At 34.0% G+C, this 23884-nt stretch overlaps 5 protein-coding genes across 6 annotated transcripts; 3 read left to right on the plus strand and 2 right to left on the minus strand.

Annotated features, from left to right (window-relative positions):
* Positions 1–123: 123 nt before the first annotated feature.
* LOC129873621 (pre-rRNA-processing protein ESF1) lies at positions 124–5465 on the minus strand. Its single transcript, XM_055948749.1, has 7 exons — positions 4771–5465; positions 4602–4676; positions 3406–3644; positions 3018–3180; positions 2212–2340; positions 1056–1759; positions 124–918 (listed from the first exon to the last, which is right to left on the minus strand). Exons 1-7 carry the CDS (start codon positions 5374–5376, stop codon positions 555–557), a joined length of 2280 nt encoding a protein of 759 aa, XP_055804724.1. The 5' UTR covers positions 5377–5465; the 3' UTR covers positions 124–554.
* A 1985-nt stretch (positions 5466–7450) lies between these two features.
* On the plus strand, positions 7451–9220 carry LOC129873693 (peroxidase 64-like). Its single transcript, XM_055948831.1, has 4 exons — positions 7451–7722; positions 7812–7997; positions 8184–8346; positions 8547–9220. The coding sequence occupies exons 1-4, from the start codon at positions 7510–7512 to the stop codon at positions 8939–8941; spliced, it is 957 nt and encodes a 318-aa protein (XP_055804806.1). The 5' UTR covers positions 7451–7509; the 3' UTR covers positions 8942–9220.
* A 1695-nt stretch (positions 9221–10915) lies between these two features.
* Positions 10916–12813, plus strand: LOC129875188 (peroxidase 64-like). 2 transcript variants are annotated; one of them, XM_055950629.1, is made up of 4 exons: positions 10916–11382; positions 11489–11677; positions 11979–12141; positions 12242–12811. In XM_055950629.1, exons 1-4 carry the CDS (start codon positions 11176–11178, stop codon positions 12634–12636), a joined length of 954 nt encoding a protein of 317 aa, XP_055806604.1. In that variant the 5' UTR covers positions 10916–11175; the 3' UTR covers positions 12637–12811. The 2 variants fall into 2 exon arrangements, with proteins under 2 accessions (XP_055806604.1, XP_055806605.1); XM_055950630.1 differs by having other exon boundaries at positions 11320–11410; positions 12242–12813.
* A 1509-nt stretch (positions 12814–14322) lies between these two features.
* On the plus strand, positions 14323–17428 carry LOC129873005 (uncharacterized). Its single transcript, XM_055947979.1, has 5 exons — positions 14323–14679; positions 15486–15604; positions 16342–16399; positions 16527–16604; positions 17027–17428. The coding sequence occupies exons 1-5, from the start codon at positions 14505–14507 to the stop codon at positions 17218–17220; spliced, it is 624 nt and encodes a 207-aa protein (XP_055803954.1). The 5' UTR covers positions 14323–14504; the 3' UTR covers positions 17221–17428.
* A 123-nt stretch (positions 17429–17551) lies between these two features.
* On the minus strand, positions 17552–22536 carry LOC129873004 (probable aquaporin PIP2-8). The gene is made up of 4 exons (XM_055947977.1): positions 22143–22536; positions 21031–21326; positions 17936–18076; positions 17552–17837 (listed from the first exon to the last, which is right to left on the minus strand). Exons 1-4 carry the CDS (start codon positions 22390–22392, stop codon positions 17721–17723), a joined length of 804 nt encoding a protein of 267 aa, XP_055803952.1. The 5' UTR covers positions 22393–22536; the 3' UTR covers positions 17552–17720.
* Between the last annotated feature and the right edge of the window lie 1348 nt (positions 22537–23884).

Here is a 23884-nt window from a genome sequence, read left to right on the forward strand (position 1 = left end):
ACACGAGTACAAAACGCTAGGTGAGTTCTTTTCAACTTATGACCTGGTGAGGAGGTAGACAAGCCAAGGTATGTTCAAACTGACATAAAAAGTGTTGGTACTGGGGAAAAATGATGCATGAAATTATACCAAGGGGGTACTTCTTTTCAAACATACTAGAGCACAGTAATCAGAATCCTCTGAAGCTAGTCAGGAAAAATAGTTGAGGAAGTTGCTGCATTTTGAATCTCAGATGAGTACAGAGGAATTACGTAAAACATAAATTGAAAATTGTAAAACGTACAACTGTGCAAGTTAACACAGCAAAATAATGACGGAACCATAAATTTAGACCTTACAATTAAAAAATAAGGGAAATAAAAAAAATTAAAGTTGCTATGTATTGAGATCCACTGCCGCCACTATTCACCCCATACTGAACCATGATCCATTTTCATAAATCCTGTGTCTACTGTCATTCTTCGCCCTTTTTCATGATCAAGTGGCGGGTCATGACACTACTCTCATGAGAAGTCTTAGAGCAAAATTTATGTAACCTCCTACTTTTCGCTCTCTTATTTTACTTGCTTTTCATCCCTCTTTGCCCTTGCTCTACTTTTTGCACTCTCTTTCTTTCCTTGCTCTCCTTCAATCTTCTTTGCACTTGCTTGACTTTTTTCATTCTTTACTACCACCTTACCTCGAGAGGACAATGATAATTGTTGTGATTTCATCTTAATAGATTTAACTAAAGAAGATAGCTCGTGCTTCTCTTTTCTCAAAGGTAAATCATCAGACTGCAATTGTTCACTTGTTGCTGCCTCTAATGTTCTGGATGGCTGCAGTGGTGCAGTTATTCCAGCCTGTTGTTTTGCATTCACAATTTCTTCTTCGACCTTGTGCTGCTTTTGCGCCAGCTGACGAGCATAAGCTGCACTCCTGCAACAACCAAAAGAGACACACGTAAGTAAATGAAAAGAGCAAGCAGGCTTTGTTGTGGAATTGGGAAAATGCCTGACCAGTTTTGTTTATAAGCACACACAAGAAACTGCTGTGAACAAGAAAATGGGAAATACCGTTTGAACTGAGGATCTGTGGGGTCCAACGCGAAGAGTGGTGATTTAAAGAGAGATGAAAACCGTGGATCTTCATAATCTATACTTGGTAATTTGTCTTCAACTGGAATTTCTTTACCCTTCTTTCCCTTTGCCTTTTTAGGTTTCATGTTGTAACCCTTCAAATTAGCATCTCCTCCTTTGTCATCTGCAAGTAATAGCTCAAGCTCTGCTCTACTTGCTTCCGCTTCTTCAGATGCTTCAAGGCTCTGCTTCCCTTTCCTGGTGCTCTGCTGCTGGGAATCCTTATCCCCTTTTGCAGAAGGCTCTTCTATGAAGAAGTCCTCAGGTTCTTCTATAGGTTCTTGATCACTATTGCTGCTCTCATCTTCTGAAGAATCCTTGGTGTTACCTTTCCTGGACTTCTTTTTCTCCCTTTTCTTTCTGAGATAAGCTTCCCATACAGTTTCTGACTGTTTATCCTTCTTTTCTAGGATACGTTTGCTTAGATCTTCCAATCCAGTGTTAAATGTGACCTCCATATCCTGATCCTCCTCCTCATTATTTCCATCTGAACCCTCCCCAGACTGGATTAACGCACGGTAGGTATCTTGTTTTTTCTTCCTTTTGGCAGATTTATCTTCTGTGTCATCACCACCTTCTTCACTATCATCACTTCCACTCTCATCAGAAGCCAAAAACTCTTTCAACTCCATATCTGCAAGCTGCCAACAAAGAAACAATATCAATATTTGCAGAGTAATAGAGCACAACTGTATTGAGGGAAAGAAACAAGGTGATAAACATGAGGATTTTTTTAATAGGAAGGCATTAAAATCTTAAAAACCCCAAAACGAATATCCCTTATATTGGAAAGTGCAGCACAACCCTACCAGCAGCCATAATAGATAGCACAATACTAACACATAGATAACCACATACCACACCTGTACAAGTAAGCATGTGCACACTGTATCTCTAATCCCACTTTATAGGCTCACTGACAACACACTCAAGTAAAAAACAAAGAGTAGCAAAAGACATAAGACGTGCCTAACAATCTTCTCACACTTGCTCATATCAGCAAGAAGAACAGTTTGATAAAGTTCAAGATTTTCACAGAGATACTGAACTAAAATACACATATGTACACACTCTACATCAAACAAGAGTAAACCTGTTCATCATTGAACTGTCTCTTCAAGGTCCTGATGCGTTGTGGCTCATCCTCATCCCATGTAAGTTCAATATTGCTGTGTTGCAGAGCTCGAGTGTGAAAATCTAGACCTTCATAATCTGCAGGGGCCTAAGTACCAGAAGAATATAATAATCAATCAACTAAATAATCATTTTGGTCCCCGCTCCCCCCCCCCCCCAAAGAGAAGAATACTCTAGCAGGAAAGTTAACCAGACAAAGAGAAATGTTAGTCTCTGACTAATTAAAATAAATATTAAGTTTCTTATTAAGAAAGAACAGTCAAAGCATTATACAGAATTGAGAAGATGAAGAAGTTGCTCAGACAATATCTTCTTTAACAACAAGAATTACATGGGCCTTAGAAAGTGTAAAGAACAGGAGCTCTTAGAAAGTGTAATGTCACCTCCCCTCATCCCAAAAAAAACCACAGAGAAAGAAGAAAAATATGCTTTATTCTAATCATAGGGACATGCAGTTGACTCCTCGCGCAAGAACAGAGAGCGCAAAGGGAAAAACAGGGGCAAGGAAGAAAGACTTGTCATTCATCATTTTCCTTGGCAGAAGAGTGATCACGGAAATAAAAGGAAAACATGAGCACACAATTAGATAACTTTTTTTAATTTGATGAAAACAAGCAGATAATTCAGCATGTTGAAACTATAATATACTCAATAACAACCAAATGAACACTTCAAACACAAATGCGATTAGATTTAATGTTTTCATCCAATAATAACCGTTAAAACTAAAGGCTCCTATGATGACAAAGTGATGCCATATATTACCTCTGTTGCAATGTCACGTGGTTGATGCTTGAATTCCATGGAATCTGGAATAAACCTCAAATCTAATTTGTTTGATGTTCTTTCAAACTCAACCCCATCACAAGTTTTGTAAAGGTAATCTGCTGTAGCACTTGAATCGCATTCCACCACAGCATAATAATACCTGCAAAGTACAAACGAAGTATATTTGAGAAGAGACCTATGGGAGATATAATGAAAGACATAGAAGTAAGATACACAGAATGGAGGAGCATAAGGGAAAAAGGAGAAGAGAAACAGAATAAATTTCATAAAGGTTTATCAACAAGCTATCATTTTTAGTCGTCAAAAAATGCAAGAATCACTTAAAGATACATCACTCAGAAAAAACAAAGAACCATATCATCACCTGAGCCGACTCATTTCATAAGCACGTAATTTCTCATTGTCCATCTCATCATCATCATCTTCTTCATTATCATCACTGTCTTCATCTTTTCGCTTTTCCTCATCAAATAGGCCAACTGGACCATGGACAGCCTCCTCTTCCATACGCTTGAGACCAAAGTCAGATGGATAGACAGCAACAGATATTATTTGACCCCCTCTTGGGAGAAAGGAGCTCAATAGCATATACAAGTCAACTGCCTACATAGCATAACAGGTTACTGAGAAGAGAATTTATAATATAGGGTTAGTTTGGTTAATGGCTAGTTATGGAATATAAAACAGGGTTATTAATAATAATGTCAGGATTGTTATGGAGTGAATAACAATGTAAGGTGCAGTGAAAAATAATTATTATACAGGGATTCCCTACTCTTAAGGGATTTTTTTGTCTTTTCTTCTAATTAGGCATTGCTACTAAATATATTATTATTTCACATTATGTAGCATAGATTATATATAGATTTCCGCATAAGTTATGCCTTAAAAAGTAGTGCAGAGTTTAATACTGAAAACTAACAATAGTAGCTATGCAGAGATTTGTACAAACAAAATTCTATAGATCACTTAGTAGTTAGAAATCTATACTACAAACCAAATGACCCCTTATAAGTTCAAATTGAGGTGCAATCCACATTATGACCACAGTATGGTACGATGAACAATAGCCAACACTATCATATATTATAGACAAATGCATGAACTCATAGATGGCCTCCTGTGTACTCTGACTACTGTTTCTATTATTTTGTAAGTTCATCGAGAAAAGAAAACAGTTTTGCCTGCAACTCGGTTTCAAACCTAAGGAATACTTCTCCACAATACACCCATTCATAACTTTTTTTAATTGGCTTCACCTTTCCACAACTATTTCTATGTTCAAAATTGAATGCTCAACAATTTACTCCAGCATCCAGAAAAACATTTAGACAAACTCAGTAATGGTCAAACAAAACCGAACGAACCATATTCTCATCCCAACCAATTCAACAGCCTGCAGGTCAAAATTTATCTTGATAGGGTTGGTTTAAGCAATTATAATTACAGCATTGTTAATGAAAAACAATTATAATTACCATATCAAAGAACAAAAGTTCCAAATTTGACACCTTTCTAGGAAATTCAAATTTCCATATTGCAAAAAAACAAAGAACGTACCTTTACTCTACCCCAATCCATGTTAACAACTGCAAGCCTCTTGGTTTCCTTGTCAATTTCAGGCACATCCTCTTTCTGTTTCGCACCAAAACAAAAAATTTGAAAATCGTTAGACACCATAAATCCAAATTTCATACCCAACAAAAATGCTCTCTTTTCCATTGTATACCTGCACGAAAGTGTCTTCCTCCTCTGAGGAAACTTCATCCATTTCATCGTCAGAATCAGAATCGGAATCAGACGAATTTGCCAATGAATTATTACCTCCCACCTCCTCATCTTCTTCGGACTCTGATGATGCGGCGCCAACTTTCGTCAATTTCTGGTCCTCACTCGTCTCACTGTCACTCTCGCTCTCTTCTTCTTCATTGTCATCATCACTTTCAGATTCTATCACCTTTGGTTTCTCCTTCTTCCTCCTCTGTTTCTCACCCTCCTCCTCCTCCTCCTCTTCTTCTTCAATATGGTAATAATGGTTAAGAGGGTTTTTAGCAGAAGATTTACGGGGTTTGCCTCTAATATCAGTCGGAGCTTTTGATGAAGCGAAGTTTTTGTCAGTGAACATACGATTGAATCGAGAATCAATGGTGACTTTCGACTTCTTCTGAGGTGGTTCGCGGAATCTAGGATCCGAGTGTAACGCTGCAAATCGAGAATCATTGATGACATTCTTCTCAATTCTACTTCCTCCGCCGCTTACATCTCCGGCTGCGGAGGAAACATCGGCCGGCCTTTTTCCCTTTCTGTTCTTAATATCCTTGTTTTTGGACCCCATGAGTACGTTCTTCTTCTCGCTAAAACCCTAAAACCCTGAAACTTATTACAGACCATATGACACAGAAGAGGAAAACGACGACGGTTACATTGGATCAATGGATATTCAGAGCCCAATAGTTCAGCCCAATGTTATTACCTAACGAGCCCAGCACAAATGTTTAACTGGATCAAAATTGGGTGACTTACATAAATAACCTTGTAAGTGGATGATTGAGCTTTTAACCCCATTTGTCTTATGAATAAAACCTCCAAGTTTAATAAATTTGATTTTGCGTGATGGATAACACTTTTGATTTTTAATTTTGAAGGTTTAAGGATAAACAGGCCTAAAAATTTCAAAACCACTTATTTTCGAGGTTATAATCCATCAATATGAGTTGATCATAGGCGAAGCACCAACGGCGTCCAAGATTATTAGATAGAGGAGAGACCTATATTGAAAGTTGGTCTTCTCTATACACCGAAGCCTTTACTTTATACTTTAAAAGCGCTCCATACGAGGCCGATCCGACCTCCATTGTGTAGCCCTTCAAGTGCTAATAGACCGTTTCTTTATAGAATTTATAGAAATATTATACTAGTTTTATTACGGGACAGCTCATGATATTCGTATCGATCTATTATGTGCCTCTGCATAGGTCGCTAAGAAGTTGTTGTTGAAACAGTGTGGCAGGGAAGATACAATAGTCGAAAACAAGCGTATCCCTTATCTCCTTTTATCCATCCAACGCAAGCTATGCTTATTGGACTCTATGTATTAACGAGCAGAAATCATAGAGGTATTTGTGTAAATAGATAGCTTTCCCTGAAAAGGAGGTTGATCCTGGTCGAGGTAAATGGATTTAGGAATTCAGACGATCGATATAGAACGCTTTGACCAACAAGGAAAAAACAACCAGAAACAACTATCTGTGCACAAATAGTTGCTCTTGATCTTCAATTTAAAAACTAACTGCAAAATTTTAAATAATACAAGAGTAGTTATAGACATTCTAAAGATTATGAATTATGATTTTTATTTAGATATTTGAACTAAAGATTATAATTATAGATAGTTATATCTATCTATAGGCTGCATACAATAGACCCTTATGGTCAGGTCCTTCCCCGAACCCCGCGCATAGTGGGAGCTTTAGTGCACCGGGCTGCCCTTTTATAGTTATATCTATAGTAATTCTAAATCCACAACTTAAGAAATACAATGCATACAACAAGAAGGTTTAATCATTTAAACTTAACTAATAGTGTATAATTTATTTATTATCCGTGTATATAAGTTGAATCCGCTAAGAAATAAGAGGAAAGTTGCTAATCCCATTCATGAAATTTTCAATCAGTAGAAGCCAGCCTGCAATGCATTCCTAACTACCAATCACATCAATAATGCAATTAATATTCCAGGCTCGTAAAATTATTATAACCAACCAAAATTAGCCTTAGATAACAAGCCAGAATAACATGCAAAACGGTTTTGATGTTTCAATTTCAACTACTTTACCAGTAATGTCTTTTAATTAAAAGGGGAAATAGTTTTTCCTTTCTTTTTCTTTTTAGAAAATAGTACATATTTAGGAAGCTCCAAGAAATTCAAATTCTTTTTTTCTTTTCTTCTGAAGACAGAGTACTTATTATATGCCAAATAAATTATAAGATTAGTGATACTCAAGAAAATTCACATCCATTTTCTTTTAATGATCATATTTGTTAGGACTAAGTCTCTACAAGGTAGGAACTTAGGAATAAATTTTGGTATTTGTGTACACTCTATCCTCTTCAAACCCTACTTGTGAATTTCATTGCATATGTTGTTGTTATTGAACATGAAAGTTAAGGACTGACGATAATGTTTTTAAGATGAAAAAAGAAAGAAAGGAAATTAATGTTTTAGCAATGCTTCAAAAACACTCGATTATGAAAAAGGAATATGCATGTTACCAAATTTACTGTTAGAGCTAATATTTTAATTTCAGACTCCAACAATCATTTTACTAATCTGTCCCTATCTTTCAAGATCATCCCTATATATAAGCTTGCTAATTTTTATTATTCTTCATCACAAATAATCTGCTTATTAATTACAACCACTTAGGAATTACATTCTTTGCAGGATTTAGCTAAGCAAGAAGAAGCTATGTCATCCTCTTCTGCATTAATCTCGTTCAGCTCATTGTTAATTTTCTCATTAATTTACTCTCATGGAAATGCACTTAGTTCAAATTACTATGAGAACACATGCCCTCAAGTTGAAGATATTGTCACACAAGTTGTTACTGAAGCAACAAAGAAGGACAAAACTGTCCCTGCTGCTCTTCTAAGGATGCACTTCCATGACTGCTTCATAAGGGTACATTTTTGCACATTTTTTTTGGGAACAAATTTAATTAGTACTAGAATTTGTACAATTCCTTTCTGATCTTCTTTATTTTCCCATAGGGCTGCGATGCTTCGGTGTTACTAAACTCCAAGAAGAACACTGCAGAAAAAGATGGTCCTCCTAATGTTTCTTTGCATGCATTCTATGTTATTGATAGTGCAAAGAAAGCCGTTGAAGCGCTTTGCCCTGGCATAGTCTCTTGTGCTGATATCTTAGCCTTTGCTGCCAGAGATTCTGTTGTCATTGTAAGCAAACATTTCTTAAGTCTGAATTCTTCTGACCATCTCATCTAAAAAAAATTAATTGTTACAGAGAATACATTTTTTATATATGTACTTAATTATGTTGTCAACGTTAACTCTCTTTTCTATTTGAAATTCTTCCTGCATTTTCCAGTTATTAACTTAACGTTGTAACGTTATTATGGGCAGTCTGGTGGACCTTCCTGGGACGTGCCTAAAGGAAGAAAAGATGGAAGAACATCGAAAGCCAGTGAAACTAGACAATTGCCAGCTCCCACTTTTAACATAAAACAACTTCAACAAAGCTTCTCTCAAAGAGGATTATCACTTGAAGACCTTGTCGCTCTCTCAGGTCATCTACATAAACAATTATTCAACAAATTTAACTTATATACACTTATATGCATAAAAGAAATATGTATACTATCAGTGTATCGTAACTTGTAACATGTTATCTGTTTTTTCAGGTTAGTAACTCCACTTATCGAGTTGTCGATCTCTTTTGAATTTGAGCTAATTAAAAATTAACAAATAATATGTCTCAATCTACAGGTGGACACACCTTAGGTTTCTCTCATTGTTCATCATTCAGTAACAGGATACACAACTTTAATACCACCCATGATGTTGATCCAACATTGCATCCATCTTTAGCAGCAACCTTAAAGGGCATTTGTCCATTGAAAAACAGGGCTAAAAATGCTGGAACTCCCATGGATCCTTCCTCAATGATGTTCGACAATACATATTACAAGTTAATTCTGCAGAACAAGAGCCTGTTCTCTTCAGACCAAGCTTTGCTCAGTAATCCCAAGACTAAAAGTCTGGTTTCCAACTTTGCTAGCTCAGAAGATGCGTTCTTTAAGGCTTTTGCTAATTCTATGATCAAAATGAGCAGCATAAATGGAGGTCAAGAGGTCAGAAGGGATTGTAGAGTGGCTAATTAATTATTAATTCTACCAAATTAATGATAATATCCAGAAAACTGGATGCAGTGTGGAGAATTGTATCCTTATATTTTTAAGAATTCATTTAGCAACTTATCTAGAGCACTTTTTAAAGTGTCACTATAGGATTTTGAGGAGCAGAACTTTTTTGTCAATGTCATTATCAATGTATCAGTTTGTATTTTGTAACTTTTTACTACAAATAAATCCATTTGACCTGCGGCATTGCAATAATTCTTTTGTCCTACTATTGGTGCCGCAGAAAAAGTTTACGCTCAGTCTTTGCACGAAATTCATAAATACATGAGTATTTTTTATGTCCACCTTTATCAGTAACCATGATTGATTGATTTTGTATTATTACACAAATCTATTACTTAACTATAGTAAACTAATGTGATTTTGGTATGAACATGATGACATTGATTTGCAAACTCAAACGGAATTTGTGACTGGGTTATTCCTTGAAATGGCCCAACTGTCTACAGTCAACTAGACCTAGTAGTAGTATTTTGGAAAAAAAAGTTAGATATAACCATGGTCCAATTTAGGAAAAATTAAATAGAAATCCTAGGGTCAAAATAAGGGCAACACTAGAGTTTCTTTAAGGGCTAGATGTTTTTGCAAGATAGTCATCAAAACGCGTTTTGAACGCGTAGTCAAAAAATCAACAAAACGCGTTTTGAACGCGTAGTCAAAAAAGGAACAAATCGCGTTTTGAACGCGTAGTCAAGATGGGAGGTTCAATACGCGGATTTTACGCGTTTCTAGTTTCCTATAAATAGAGGACCTCTTGCCCTCATTTATCCCATTCCAGAAAGAGAGAGTAAGAATACAAAGAGACTTATACACCAAGATAAATATTTTAGTCTTGAGTGTCCTCTTTAGTAGTTGTTCCTTTTACAAGAGAGAAGTGTTAATTGTTGTTTTCTCCTTGTATTTGAGAGCTGTGTACTCCATATTAAAATAGTGAGATCCTTCTACCCCGTGGTTTTTCCCTTTTATCAGTTAGAGGGGTTTCCACGTAAAATTCTCGTGTCTAATTTATTTTTATTATTTTCATCATATCAAACTTTAATTATGGTGCTTTCTCACCCCAACAGTTTTTAGATCTCACCTTTGTATGTCCACTGATATATATACAAGTAGTGAACCAAATTATACATCTTATGAGACAACAATTCGATATGTGATTTTAGATTTATCATGTCTTCTTTAACAAGTTCATACTTTTAGCCAATAAAAATCAGTAAGTGCACACACACATAAAAGAACTATTGCTAAGGAAGGAAGATAAAAGATGTTCCTCACACTCCACTAAAGGAGTAGAGACATACATACTTCCCTAGTCAGATGTAGAGCAATTAAATCTTGCTTATTAGGATGAAGGGGAGGAACTAAAACATGTTTATAACGAAATTATTGGGAGCCCAAGGTAATTTATTAGACAAATTGGATTCTCATAAACTATACTTCTTTTTTTACTAAAAAAACTTCCTTCTATTATCTCGAGATCGATCGATCAGATGTATATTAATTACTCGAGAGATCCTTACGAGATATATTAATAAAAAAAAAGTAAAAAGGTTACTCTCCCTGTTACCATTTTAGCCATTTGATTTTACATGGAAGGCTCTGGCAAGTGGAAAATGGTGGTGGAGTAATCATCAAGCAGATAAGCAGCAAGATCAAATCATAATTATGTGTTATCATTGCAAACAGACAAATAGGTACTATGCTTTATAAGTTTATATTAATAGAAAGCCATGCGAAAAGTGATCTTCTACTTGGCTTACTCTATGCGGTAGCATCTTTGTCAAATCGAAATGACCAATGCTGAGAACCAGACAATTTAGCTTAATTACATGCATAATGAATCCCCCCCCCCCCCCCAAAAAAAAAAAAAAAAAAAAAAATTTCAAATGTTAACCACCATAGTTAATCATTTATGTCTGCTCACAATTAGTACCCTTTTGAAAGTTTCATTAGGCATAAAGCTAGATTTCTGCTGGACAGACAAAAAGTAACAACAAAAATCTTCTAGCAATTAGAGATGCTTAGAAAACACTCCACTATCTATGACAAACATGCATGCCACCAAATTTACTATTCAAGCTAATCATTTCAAAGAATAATCACAAAAACTTTGGCCCTCTACCTATAAGTAAGCATTTGTAGTTGTCAAATGTCACATAACATAAGCCACAAAATAGTTACCCTTTAGTAGATTTCCAATGGCATACTTTGTTCCATTGTTGAGCACATTTCTTTTTTTCTCCATCTACTATTCGCAAGGGAATGCACTTAGTTCAAATTACTATGCAAAAACATGCCCTCAAGCTGAAGACACAGTAATGAAGATTGTTAAGGAGGAAGCACAGAAAGATAGAACAGTGCCTGCAACACTTCTAAGGATGCATTTCCATGATTGTTTCCTACGGGTACACAAAAAAATATATTTTTCTTACGGTAAAAGATTATTCCCCTGTTATTTCTAAGCATATTAATTTTACTGTACTTACTTCCTCTGTTCTACCTTGCTTGAAGGGATGTGATGCTTCAATTTTGTTGAGCTCCAAGGGGAAAAACACCGCAGAAAAGGACGCGCCTCCTAATGGTTCTATGCACGGATTCTATGTTATTGATGGCGCGAAGAGAGCAGTTGAAGCTATATGTCCTGGCGTTGTCTCTTGTGCTGATATATTAGCGTTTGCTGCAAGAGATGCAGTCGTATTGGTAAGTACGTATTCCCTGCTAGGAGAAGGACATAAAGAAACATATACATATGTACTGTTACTACTGTACTACAGGTGTAGATACTATATGGTATAAATGTAAACAAATTCATTGAAGATGATATTACTAAAGTAGAGACTATAAAAATCAGGACTAACAATACTGAAAGATGTGGAGTAATAATGCTGTCTGTACTGTAACATCATCCCGCACGACTTTAAGGCGTGTGCTGATGTGGGTTTGCCTAGAGTGTCACAAATACTACTCTATTCTACAAACTTATTGTCAGTTGTTTTTTCAGTCCGGCGGACCTTACTGGAACGTGCCTAAAGGAAGAAAAGACGGACGAATCTCAAGAGCTAGTGAAACAATACTGCTTCCAAAGCCTACATTCAACATTTCTCAACTCCAACAAAGCTTCCATCAGAGAGGTCTATCATTAGATGACTTGGTGGCTCTCTTAGGTCCTGATAACAATAATGATCCAATTTTTTCTCGAGTTAATTTCTTAAATGGTCACTCAACTTATAACTGATAGGACTATATAATCTCTTTGACTAGCAGGTGCACACACTCTAGGTTTTACCCATTGCTCATCGTTTATGAACCGTATATACAACTTCAACGCCACACATGACATAGACCCTACGCTACGTCCATCGTTTGCAGCAAGCTTGAAGGGCATATGTCCACTCAAAAACAGGGCTAAAAATGCAGGAATAAACAATGATCCTTCACCAACAACCTTTGATAATACTCATTACAGGCTAATTCTCCAAAAGAAAAGTTTGTTATCCTCGGATCATGCATTGCTCACTACACCAAAAACGAAGAGCTTAGTTTATAAGTTTGCTACCTCAAAAGCAGCTTTTCATAAGGCTTTTTCTAATTCTATGATTAAGATGAGTAGCCTTACAGGAGGTCAAGAAGTTAGAAAAGATTGCAGGGTAGTAAACTAATTAATTACTTCTACTTATAATTATTAGCAATTTGATATATCTGCATAATTTACAAATTAGATGATCCAGGAAAATGGATTGTCTATCATTTCCTATATTATACTACTCTATTATCTTAATTTCATTTTATTGATAGCAATGGAAGAATTGATCAATTGTTTCAAATGTTATCATTGCGAAGAATGGAGCAAGGGAATAGACTTAACTATATATGTAGAGAAAGTTGTTACCTAAGGCTCTCTCGTCCATTTTGAACTTTGCACAAAAAAATTAATGCTTTAAGTAATTAATATGGAACGAAAAATGAACGGAAGGATTAATGTTTCAAGGTAAAGAGAAATTGAATGAATCCAGAACACCTCATAAGTCGTTGTATTTAGTAAGACAAACTGAATGAACTAGTTGAGTGGCAACAAAAGGGATTATGCAAACACAATCTTTTCAAAAATATTTTAATAGACAAATACTTTTTAAAATAAATAAATTTTATAAACTTAGCCAAACATGCTTATTTATCCTATTGATTTATTGTGCTGTTCCTTTTATACACATTTTCATATTTCTTTGTCGCATATTAGTTTTCACATTACCGAAATTAGTAATCTCATATTAGTTGTCAATTTATAAAATCAAGGTAATATTTCTTAAATTTTCTCCATGTTGACTTTAAAATTAAATCGTTTTAAAAAGTATAATATTATAAAGTTTCAACTTTCAAAAAAAATCCATTATTAATTTTAATATTAATCAATAAATTACATAAATAGAGATTATATTAAGAAAAGTAAAGAATAAACTAGTAAAAATATCTTTTTTATTTATGATTTCAGGACAGATAAAAAGAGAAATGAACCGGTAATATGGAAAAGAGGTAGGACTTGATAGTAATAATTATGTCATATGTCATTATTTTCTCCAATCGAATTTTTGTAAACTATTTATGTCACTTTCGCAAATTAATGAGTAACTAATATTTGATCAACAACTAAAAAATAGCACCTAAAATCGAAATCATATTACTTGGTCTATTTAATTTAAAAAAAACAGCTTATTAAATTACTTTTTTATTAATAATATTTTAAAATTTTAAATTCAATTATTACTCCTACTATTTTATATATAAAAAAAACTAGTAAAATCTTTTGATTTATTAAAATAAATTAATAAAATAAAAACCTATTTTTCATACAGAACCAAGGAAAATAAAAGTGACGAAATAGAAATATTAGGATAGCAAAATCAAACTCAATCCGCCCAATCTGTTTAGGTTTGGGTTAGTTATTGACCTTTCTATTTATTAGCTCAATTCATAAAAAATTGGATTGATATGTAACCCGAATTGACTAATGAGATTTAATTTTTTTTTCAATTTGATATGTTATAATAGCCATAATAAAGAATTTTTTTTTATTACATACTAAAACAATTGAAAAGAACAAATAAAATAATTAAGTTTAATAAAAATTAAATTTGATTGAATTTTAACCCTGTATATAACCCATTTTGATCCAACCCATTTTAATCTAAACTAATTTTAATTGAATTGAATCTTGATACAATTATTATTTTAACCTATTATAACCCATCTAAACTTAACCTATCCGATCAATTGACCCTAGGAAATACCAAAAAAAACCGAAAAGAAGAGACTCCCTTAATAAAATAATTTTGAGAATATAACGAAAATCGAAAAATGGCATCTATTTGTAAACGTTTCTTATCTAGAAATTTTGTTTTAAAACTATTTTTGCAAGAAATTTTGGAAAAGGATCCAAATCAAAATCATCATATATAGTCCTTATCATCCTGTATATTCTCGAAGCCACCTTTATAAAATCTTGTAGAATACCCAGATATCTTACTCATCCATGGCATTTGCTCACTGTTTCCTTGCAGTCTCCGCTGCTACTTCAATCTTCCACACTCCTACTTCGATTTTTACCCGCCCCTTTACATCTTCGCTGACTTCTTCTTTTTCTTCGTCAAATCTCAACACTTGCAGGGTCTCTAATTTCCCCAAGAATTTGAGAATCGGCCACAAAGGTAATGCCTTTTTTTTTTCTTTATTCGAAGAAATTGGGTATTTCATTAGATTGCTAATTTGTGTGTTTTCCCTAACTTTACTAATGTGGAAATGTTCAAGTTATTGAATTGAAATGTTCAAGTTTATTCTTTTCTTTGCCCAACTTCATTGAGCTTCTCTTGAAGATGAATTTTATTATGCTATGAACAGTTAACTTCAGGCCATTTGGTATAAATGGTCACACCATCCTACTATGGTTTTCTAGGCCATTAGGTATAAATGGTCTCTTATATACAGTAGTTTTTTTCTTCTTTTTAAATGGGAGTTAGGGAAATGGGGAGGGGATTACAAGGTGGTGAATCGTATCCTTAACAACGAGGTGAAAGTTTAGATAGCGAACAACTGAGTTATTAAAATTTCTCTTAGCTCTTTTGATTAGTTATCTGCTTTTCTAGTTTTAAACAATGTATCTTCCCAACTCCTCTGTTCCCCTTAACCAAAACAAAAATTACGGTTTTATACTATCGGATGAACCAAAGGACTCTTATTAAAAAGTGTAAGCTATAGAGATATATGGAAATTATAGTGTTGTACAAATTTTTTGTTGCTTTGTGGAATTTCTTGGGAGAGGACGCGTCCTATCAGAAGTGTTTGGTTGAACATAGTAGCTATATAGAGAACAACAATAATATTCATTTGTCACTTGATATCTACTTTTTCTGAGGATTATGAAAGAGTGGCTAATCCAGTCACACCACTATGAAGCATTTTCTTTCTGTCTTTCAAAATTTGGACTTTGGAAACTTATTCTTGCTAATTTCTCCAGCATCTGTTAAAGCTCAAGCGTCTGAAGCCAGTGCCGCTGCAGATGCTTTCACCAACTTCAAGCATGTACTGCTACCAATTACAGACCGGAATCCTTATCTCTCTGAGGGTTCAAGACAGGTCTACTTCTTTTCTACATTTTCCTTCTTAGCATCGTGGTTAAACAAATCTACCCTTGCTTCCTTTCTCTTAATTCTATGGGAAATTATGGATTTCCAACTATTTCAGCCTCTAAGTGTGCATAGCTTCTTTTTTTCCAAGTGTCATAGTTGAAGTAGATGGTATGGCGCCATTGATGAAAGATTGTGAGATCCTCTATAATTCTTTTATTTGGTGGACGACTTTCTCCGTAGCATTTATGTGACAGGATTTGATTCCATATTAGCAGTTGTTAGCTGTAGCTGAAGACAAAAGTACATTTCACCTCTGGATGACAATGGTATAACCACCAAATTTTAAAAAGGAGTAAACTGCAAAGGTTTCAATAAAATGATGGACCCTTTTGTTTCTCAACACTCTGGTTCTGAGAGAAGGTATAAAAGGGCAGCTCGGTGCACTAAAGCTCCCGCTATGCGCGGGGTCCGGGGAAGGCCCTGACTACAAGGGTCTATTGTACGCAACCTTACCTTGCATTTCTGTTAAAGGCTGTTTCTGAGAGAAGATATGTATTGGCTAATCGTGGAACAAATTAAGCAGACTGTATCAGTTTCTTTTGTCAAACTACATTATATTTCTTTTACCGTCTTTCTCCCCCTTTCTTTAGTTGAACATTATCTCCTAGCTCATTTGATTTCTAAGTGGCATGTATACTTTTTAAAAACCTTATAAAGGTAACTTATTCTTGGGTAATTTATCAGGCTGCAGCAACTGCCGCTGCTATGGCAAAGAAGTATGGAGCTGATATAACAGTTGTTGGTATGTCTCTTGATGTTATGTTGTGTGCTATTGGTTCTTTCAAAAGCTAAACACAAAGATGACTTTCTTGGTACAGAAACTTTTAGTGGTAGATTTCAAGGAATCTAGGTCTTTCTGGTCTTTGCAGTTATTGATGAAAAGGAGAAAGAAGCATACCCAGAGCATGAGACCCAACTAGCAAGCATCCGGTGGCATTTATCTGAAGGTGTGTAACTGTTTTTTCCTGTACTTAAAAAGCATGAACCAGTTGATGGATTGTGATTTAAAAGTGCAACCTGGACGGGTGCACTAGACTTGCAAAACAACTGGCTTTTTGCGTGCAACCCTGTAGCATAGAGTATTATGAGACAGATTCTTCAATCTTATTATAACATGTTTATCTCATTTTTCTGCTGCGGAGTTCTTGTTATGTGATTCTGCAGTTATTTGATCATGCAGCACAGCATCCTGGTACATTGAGATAGGAAAGTTGAAACATGTTGTGTTTGTGCTTATGTGTTGTATATGCTGCAAAACTGTTTTGGTCTACTTCTCATAATACTAACTACTGTGAACTCGTTCCTCACTGTTACTTTTACATGTGTCTGGTATATTTGCTGATTGGTATACAAAAAAACCTTTGTACAGGTGGATATCAGGAATTCAAGCTGTTAGAGCGGCTAGGTGAAGGAAGCAAGCCAACAGCCATTATTGGTGAAATTGCTGATGATATGAACTTGGATATGGTAGTTATGAGCATGGAAGCTATCCATTCCAAGCATGTAGATGCAAACCTTCTGGCTGAGTTCATCCCTTGCCCTGTATTGCTTTTGCCCCTATGAAGAAGAAATGTATCTAAAAAGCCAGTGGTGCTCGATTTTAGGATCAGGGATATTAGCATTACCTCACTTGAAGTTTATTACTATCTTCATCGATCAGGTCTCCAACCTTTTGATACCGTTCTCTACTTCATTGATCATAAACACAAGTTTTGCATTTGCGTTAATTGGTAATAGAACAGAAAAAAGAAGCTGGTTCATTGCATCTTAATCATATGGAGATATGGATGTTGTTTACTCTTTTTAAATATAAAACTCTTGCTCAGAGTAGAATAGATTTGTTACCTTATTAGTGAAGAATTAGTTAATCAACTGAGCTACTAAGAATTAGAAATGAAGATAAAAAACATTGATAAATCCAAAATGTGTTGGATATTTTACAAGCCACACAAAGTGAAAACAAAAGAAATTCAAGGTCCAGCAAAATGGTTATCAACACTGTTACTTTAGTGCTGCCGTTATGCTGGGTAGACGATAACATTATTATTAATAATGAGGGTAGTTCAATTGTTGGGATCGTTGTAGAAGGAGAAAGCTTTGATAGCGTGACCTCGCAGAATTTGTTGGTGGTAGATATTAGCAGCCAATGCTCCCAGAGAGGGTCCAACCCAGAAGATCCACTATACGAAAACAGATTAGGAAATGTATATATGAGATTGATTAGCTTTAATTAAAAGACTAGCTAGGCAGCTGATTGATGTAGAATTATGCTACTTACATGGTCACTCCAAGCTGTGGTATCGTTGTAAATGACAGCAGCTCCGAAACTCCTAGCAGGATTGATGCCAGTGCCAGTGATGGGAATGGTGGCCAAATGCACCATAAACACCGTGAATCCAATTGGCAATGGTGCTAGTACCTGTCAGCGGACAAACGATGAATGTTTTTTTCTTTAAGGGTAAAGGGCAGATATACCTTTCAACTCTGCGATTTAGAACGGACATACCCTTCGTTAAAAAATTATTGCATGTATACATTTGCAGTCTAACAAGAGGTGCATATATACCATCCTCATCTAATAAATGGTGTATATTTACCCTTTTCGTTAACAAACTGAATTTTAAAAAATAAATTAAAATTGCTTTTTAAATTTCAAAAATGTTATGTGGCTTAAAAAAATTACCTCATCAATTTTTTACGCACCTAGACCCAACCCCAATTTTAAAATAATTCAATTCTTCATCTATTTAGACCTGATCCAAACCCATTTTATGACTAAATAGAAGAGAACTGATTTTTCTTTACCATTTGGGTCAAGTCTAGAGGTGTAAAAAAGAAGTGAGATAATTTTTGAAAGCCATTAAAAAAATCACTATTATAATTTTTCAATTAAGTAAATATAGATATGTTAACGAAAAAAGTAAATATGCATCATTTGTCAGACGACAAGAATATATATACACATCATTTTTTTTACTTTAAATCGTAAAGTTGAAAGTTATGTCTGCCCATTTTCCTTTTTCTTAATTTAGGCTAAAGAGGTGGATAAGTATATATTTCTTACTGGAACTTCACAAGTTTTCCTATTCAATTCCCGATCCATATCAATCTCTTAACACACTGTTTCTTTTGTCAGTTATGTCTTGTTAGTATTGCATCCAGAGTTTTCAACAGTTGTGTATACAGTAGCTTTTTATGATTGATATGTGTGAATATGTTTTTTAATAATGTGGTGTCTAAATCAATTTTACACAACTCAATTACTTTTCCACATATCTGTTACCTTCCGTCATACAGTTACTAGGCAGACCCATCAACACTTATATATTTTGTTTCTATTAGGATTAAAGCCTTGTTCTCTGAAATTTTTGCACACTTCGATAATTTCTTATTGTGTATACGACGTAACATTTTATAAATTGCGTAAAAGAATCAAACAATTTTCTTAAAGAAAGATTGTAAATATATAAAAATAGATTAAAGTTATATAGATATAAATAAGTTTTACAAAATTTTATTTTTTTTAATAGTCAAATATTTATCTTAAAATCTATGACCAAACAAACTTCAATAAAAAATAACTTGCCAAAAATATTTGAGAATTTATAATCAAGCGCTATCTTAATTTAATGCTACAGAGGTAGATAAGTATATACGGTAGTTTTTTATGACTGATATGCGTAAATATATTTTTTTTAATAATGTAGTGTCTAAATCAATTTTTGTGTAACTCAATTATTTTTTCATATATTTGCTACCTTCAATCATACTATTACTAGTAGATCCATCAAAACTGATGTATTTCGTCTCTATTAGGATTTAAGCCTTGTTCTCTAAAATTTGTGGACGATATTTCTTGTTGCGTATACACTTTAACATTTTATAAATTATGTTTTTTGCGTAACTCAATTATTTTTTCATATGTTTGTTACCTTCAATCATACAATTACTAGTAGACCCATTAACACTCTGTATCTTGTCTTTATTAGAATTTAAGTCTTGTCCTCCAAAAATTTTCCACACTTGATATTTTCTTATTGTGTATACGATTATTACATTTGATAAATTGCGTAAAAAATCAAACAACTTTATTAAAAGAAAGTTTGTAAATATATAAAAACAGATTAAAGTTATACAGGCATAAACAAATTTTAAAAAATCAATGTAATTTAATTAACTATGGTAGGTCATATTAACTTCTTTCCTAGTAAAGTTACATAATTTGAATGACATGTAGTTAAAAGAAAGAAATCAAGATTTTTGAAATTTATAATCCCAAATATATCTTAATTATTTGTATGCTATAAAATTTGTGATGTTAAACATTTTATAACGTTTAAGTCAATATAAATCTTATCAGATGGTAACATGAGAAGTGTATATATGTTTCCAAATTTAGTAGTGTGTAATACATTTTTGGAAAGAAGTAAAAAGAAAGTTTGTCCTACCTTTATTTTTTATTATTTGTCTACAATTTCAAAAAAATATATTTTTTTTCATATTTTAATCTTAGCAATATTACTTATTCTTCAAATTAATTTTTAAGAATTAATACTACACATTAATTAATATGAATAGTATAGTAAAATAGTCATGTAAATCATTATTTCTTTAATAGTGTGTCGAATCCAAATAGAGTTTAAGTTTTGTGCACCGTCCGTCTACAAAATATTCTACATTATCTGATAAAGTTGATCTGCTATCGTAGGTAACTCATTTTTTCAAAAAAAATTAAATTCCTTTAACTATTTTTAACTTTTTTTTTCCTGAAATTGAAACAATTTCCTCAACTTATCTAAACCGGATTCTCAGGCAAAACCTTCTCTCCATATTATCTTTCGTTGCTTGTCTTTTTAACCCTGCATTCATCTCTCCTTAATGTGATAAATGAATTTTAAGATTTTGATGCATATATTTATGTGATGTTTGTAAATTTGGATGTTTCTTCAATTTTTTCTTAAAGAAATAAGGAAAAACTAGATATTGTTTACAAAGTTTTAATAGATTTTGAATTTCGATCCAATTTCTTTTCTCACCAAAATTAACAAGTTGAAGCATGAATGAATTACTTCTTGCAATTTTAATAGCATTTGAAACGTGAAGAATTGTTTCATTAATTGTGATAATTTTGTTGAGAGGGAAATATAGAAAAGTTAGATTTGATTTATGTTATTAAAAGGAAATAGTAACTAATTAATTTAGTTAGAATGCAATTAGGATTTTAGTTTTAATATTTTTATCCTAAATTTTAATTATATAAATTTGGTGGTAATTATTTAATTCACCTGATGGTGTAAAATATTTTGTACATTGACAATGCACAAAACTTAAACATAGATGGAGTATTTGTGTAGATTTAGGGATGACACTTACAGGGACGTGGGAATCACGGGCTTTGGCTTTGGCGTCGGTGGCGCAGAATACGGTATACATGAGTAGGAAAGTGCCAATGATCTCTGCACCCAATGCTGCGCCGGTTGAGTAGCCAACTGCGACGGTATTAGCACCGCCACCATACTTGTTATAGTCATGCTTCATCAGACCTTTCACTATACCAACGCCGCAAATGGCTCCTAAGCATTGCGCCACCATGTACATCACCGCTCTTAGTAATGACACCTTCCTTGCTAGTAATAGACCAAACGTCACTGCTGGGTTTATATGCCCCCCTTTGTAAAAAAAAAAAAATTGATGTCAGTGTTTGTCATGTTTACTCCAAGGTTAAAGTCAGCGGAGGATTTGAAATTATCTGATCGATTAGGTAGTTGCATGTAGTAATGGCGAATTCTAACATTTATTATATATATATATATATAAAAAATTAATCATAATAAACAGTGTATAATTTTTCATCAAACGGGTTCGAATCTACCTAGCTCCAGGTACCATGCATATCTTATAAAATCATAATAGCTGGACTGAGAGAGATGGGACGAGGGGGCATTATAATTAATACAAATAAGAAGATTAATCGTCTATTCCTTTAATTTTCATTCTGACGGGAATATGCTAAAATTAGGTCAAGTTTTATGGTCTGCCGCTAGTTAATTAACTATGCTCGATCGAAAAGAAAAAGAAGCTTAATTCTCAGTCGTATATATCCGCAGGTCGAAGATCCAAAACAGTGTGTTTCGTCACTCCTCGTCACAGAAGCTGAATCTTTCTCTCTTATTAAGTCACATGAAGATGCAGAATCAAAATGAATTGGTTAATTCATCTTATTTATTATTATTTATATAAAATAATATTCTGCAACATGCAAAGCATGCGATTGGGAATTTTGAGGGGAAATTTTGAACTTGATCTAATTAATGACCACGCAAGATTCACACCTTCTTTAATTAAACTTTAAACTTAAAAACTTACGATTCCGTAGTTCAAATTTTGTACTGCCGTGTTGTAAGTAGAAGTTTATCATTCAATCAAACGAGTAACTTTTTAGTTAATTCAAATTCTGAAGTTGCGAAGAGAAAATGAGTACGTACCAGAAATCCCAGCAGTGGAATAGACAAGAACAAAAATCATGCCACCAAAAGCCCACGCAATACCAAGAAGTCCAACGCCTTCGCAGGGACCAACTTGCTTCTTGTGGCCAATAACAGTAGCCACGCTAACGTAGAGGAACAGAAGCGTCGCAATAAATTCAGCAATCAATGCTCTGTAAAAAGACCAGTTCTTCAGCTCCGTTATATCAAACAGCGGAGCTGACGGCTTATCAACGTAATCTTTCGCCATATCTTCCTAGTTACTATAAACTATCGCTTAAAACGCGCGGTGAAGGAGATCAGTGATGGATAGGTATTTATAAACTTTAGCACAGGTAACATCAAATGTTTTATATATATAAAAAAAACATAAAGATGCAAGAGAGGTTGTTTACTGGTTACAACTAGAATAAGTTAAAGGTGTGAAATGTGAGTATAGATGAAACAATATCACATGCATCCATATTTGGACAAAAGGCCAAACGTTATAAGTTAAAGGGTGTGAATAGATGGATGAAACAATGACACATGCATCCATATTTGGCCACAAGACCAAACGTGACAATTTACGTAAGCTCCAAATTAAAGTTTCACACTGAAGTTAATTTGTTACCAAAAGTGAGACCCTACAATAATAACATGAATAATGGTACGATACCAAATCCTATGTTGGGAGATAGGAGAACGAATGGGGTCGGAGATGTGCCTGATCAGATTTGGAACTAATTATTACGAACTTGCTAAACTGACTGAAATTTTAATCACCTAATATTAATTGCACATTACACTAGTACATCTTTTTCCATCGTTAGGTATGCATGTGTATATATTCCAAGAGATGTAAGGTCCTAAGAGACGACTCCTAATTTCTTTCTTGTGATTTTAAACGAAATGTATTCAATCGACACATCTAAAAACTAATTATAGTGGAGTACTCATTATATGTTGATCAACCAATCTGTACGTGGCATGTTTGGTTTTCTTTTCCATGTGACTACTAAAATTTCTTTAAAATAATGAGTACTCCCTTCCTCTTCAAAATTCTTTCAAGTAAAATAGTTGTATACTCCATTGTAAAAGATGTTATACGGACCCACGGCCACTGATTCTTTTCCTCGACTAGAAGATTATTCTACATTGGTCACTACAAAAAAATAAAAGTTTTTCAAACTGCCATATATAGGTAAACAACTATTAGTGCGTATCACTTAGCTAGGAGGTCAGGGACACCCGGTAATCTCAAAAAAAATGTTTCTGTATGTGTGTGTATATATATATCTTAACTATATAGTAGTACTAAATAGTTAGTAATTACAACTTTGAGCTTTCTTTTAGTTGCTTTTTTCTTTAGTTTTTTTGGGAGGTTCCAAAACTTTGTAATTTGTAACAAGTAAGTGACATGTTTATGTTATTTGAAAAATAATAATTAATATATTTATATTAAAGATATTTAATGACTCTCTCAAAAATTTAGTTCATGGGTTCGTGACCATATACATCTTATTTCCTTTGTGCCTTATTTTTCATTAGGTTATACATGATTCCAAGATCATTTTAGGTCATTACACAAGACTTCATTCTTTGTGATTTTAGACGATGTTCAATTACTATAATTTCATATATATACTTACCGATCGATCGATGCATTTAGAATTCGACGTCACATAACGGTAGTGACCGTGTCTCACATTAGCTTATTTTACGTACTACTACTCTAAAAATCTATTACGGTATTTGATCCT

Source organism: Solanum dulcamara, chromosome 11, assembly GCF_947179165.1.
Source record: "Solanum dulcamara chromosome 11, daSolDulc1.2, whole genome shotgun sequence".
In the NCBI taxonomy this organism is placed as follows: domain Eukaryota; kingdom Viridiplantae; phylum Streptophyta; class Magnoliopsida; order Solanales; family Solanaceae; genus Solanum; species Solanum dulcamara.

Coding starts and splice junctions, on each gene's coding strand:
- LOC129873621 (XM_055948749.1), bottom strand. CDS start 5,376: ATGGGGTCCAAAAACAAGGATATTAAGAACAGAAAGGGAAAAAGGCCG. Junction 3,645..4,601: donor TGGATTGGGGTAGAGTAAAG/GTACGTTCTTTG, acceptor TATGCTATGTAG/GCAGTTGACTTGTATATGCT. Junction 919..1,055: donor ACAGATCCTCAGTTCAAACG/GTATTTCCCATT, acceptor TGGTTGTTGCAG/GAGTGCAGCTTATGCTCGTC.
- LOC129875188 (XM_055950629.1), top strand. CDS start 11,176: ATGGCATACTTTGTTCCATTGTTGAGCACATTTCTTTTTTTCTCCATC. Junction 11,678..11,978: donor CAAGAGATGCAGTCGTATTG/GTAAGTACGTAT, acceptor TTGTTTTTTCAG/TCCGGCGGACCTTACTGGAA. Junction 12,142..12,241: donor TGACTTGGTGGCTCTCTTAG/GTCCTGATAACA, acceptor TTTGACTAGCAG/GTGCACACACTCTAGGTTTT.
- LOC129873693 (XM_055948831.1), top strand. CDS start 7,510: ATGTCATCCTCTTCTGCATTAATCTCGTTCAGCTCATTGTTAATTTTC. Junction 7,723..7,811: donor TCCATGACTGCTTCATAAGG/GTACATTTTTGC, acceptor ATTTTCCCATAG/GGCTGCGATGCTTCGGTGTT. Junction 7,998..8,183: donor CCAGAGATTCTGTTGTCATT/GTAAGCAAACAT, acceptor TATTATGGGCAG/TCTGGTGGACCTTCCTGGGA.
- LOC129873005 (XM_055947979.1), top strand. CDS start 14,505: ATGGCATTTGCTCACTGTTTCCTTGCAGTCTCCGCTGCTACTTCAATC. Junction 14,680..15,485: donor TTTGAGAATCGGCCACAAAG/GTAATGCCTTTT, acceptor TAATTTCTCCAG/CATCTGTTAAAGCTCAAGCG. Junction 15,605..16,341: donor TCTCTGAGGGTTCAAGACAG/GTCTACTTCTTT, acceptor GTAATTTATCAG/GCTGCAGCAACTGCCGCTGC.
- LOC129873004 (XM_055947977.1), bottom strand. CDS start 22,392: ATGGCGAAAGATTACGTTGATAAGCCGTCAGCTCCGCTGTTTGATATA. Junction 21,327..22,142: donor TTCCACTGCTGGGATTTCTG/GTACGTACTCAT, acceptor TTTTTTACAAAG/GGGGGCATATAAACCCAGCA. Junction 18,077..21,030: donor CCCGTGATTCCCACGTCCCT/GTAAGTGTCATC, acceptor GTCCGCTGACAG/GTACTAGCACCATTGCCAAT.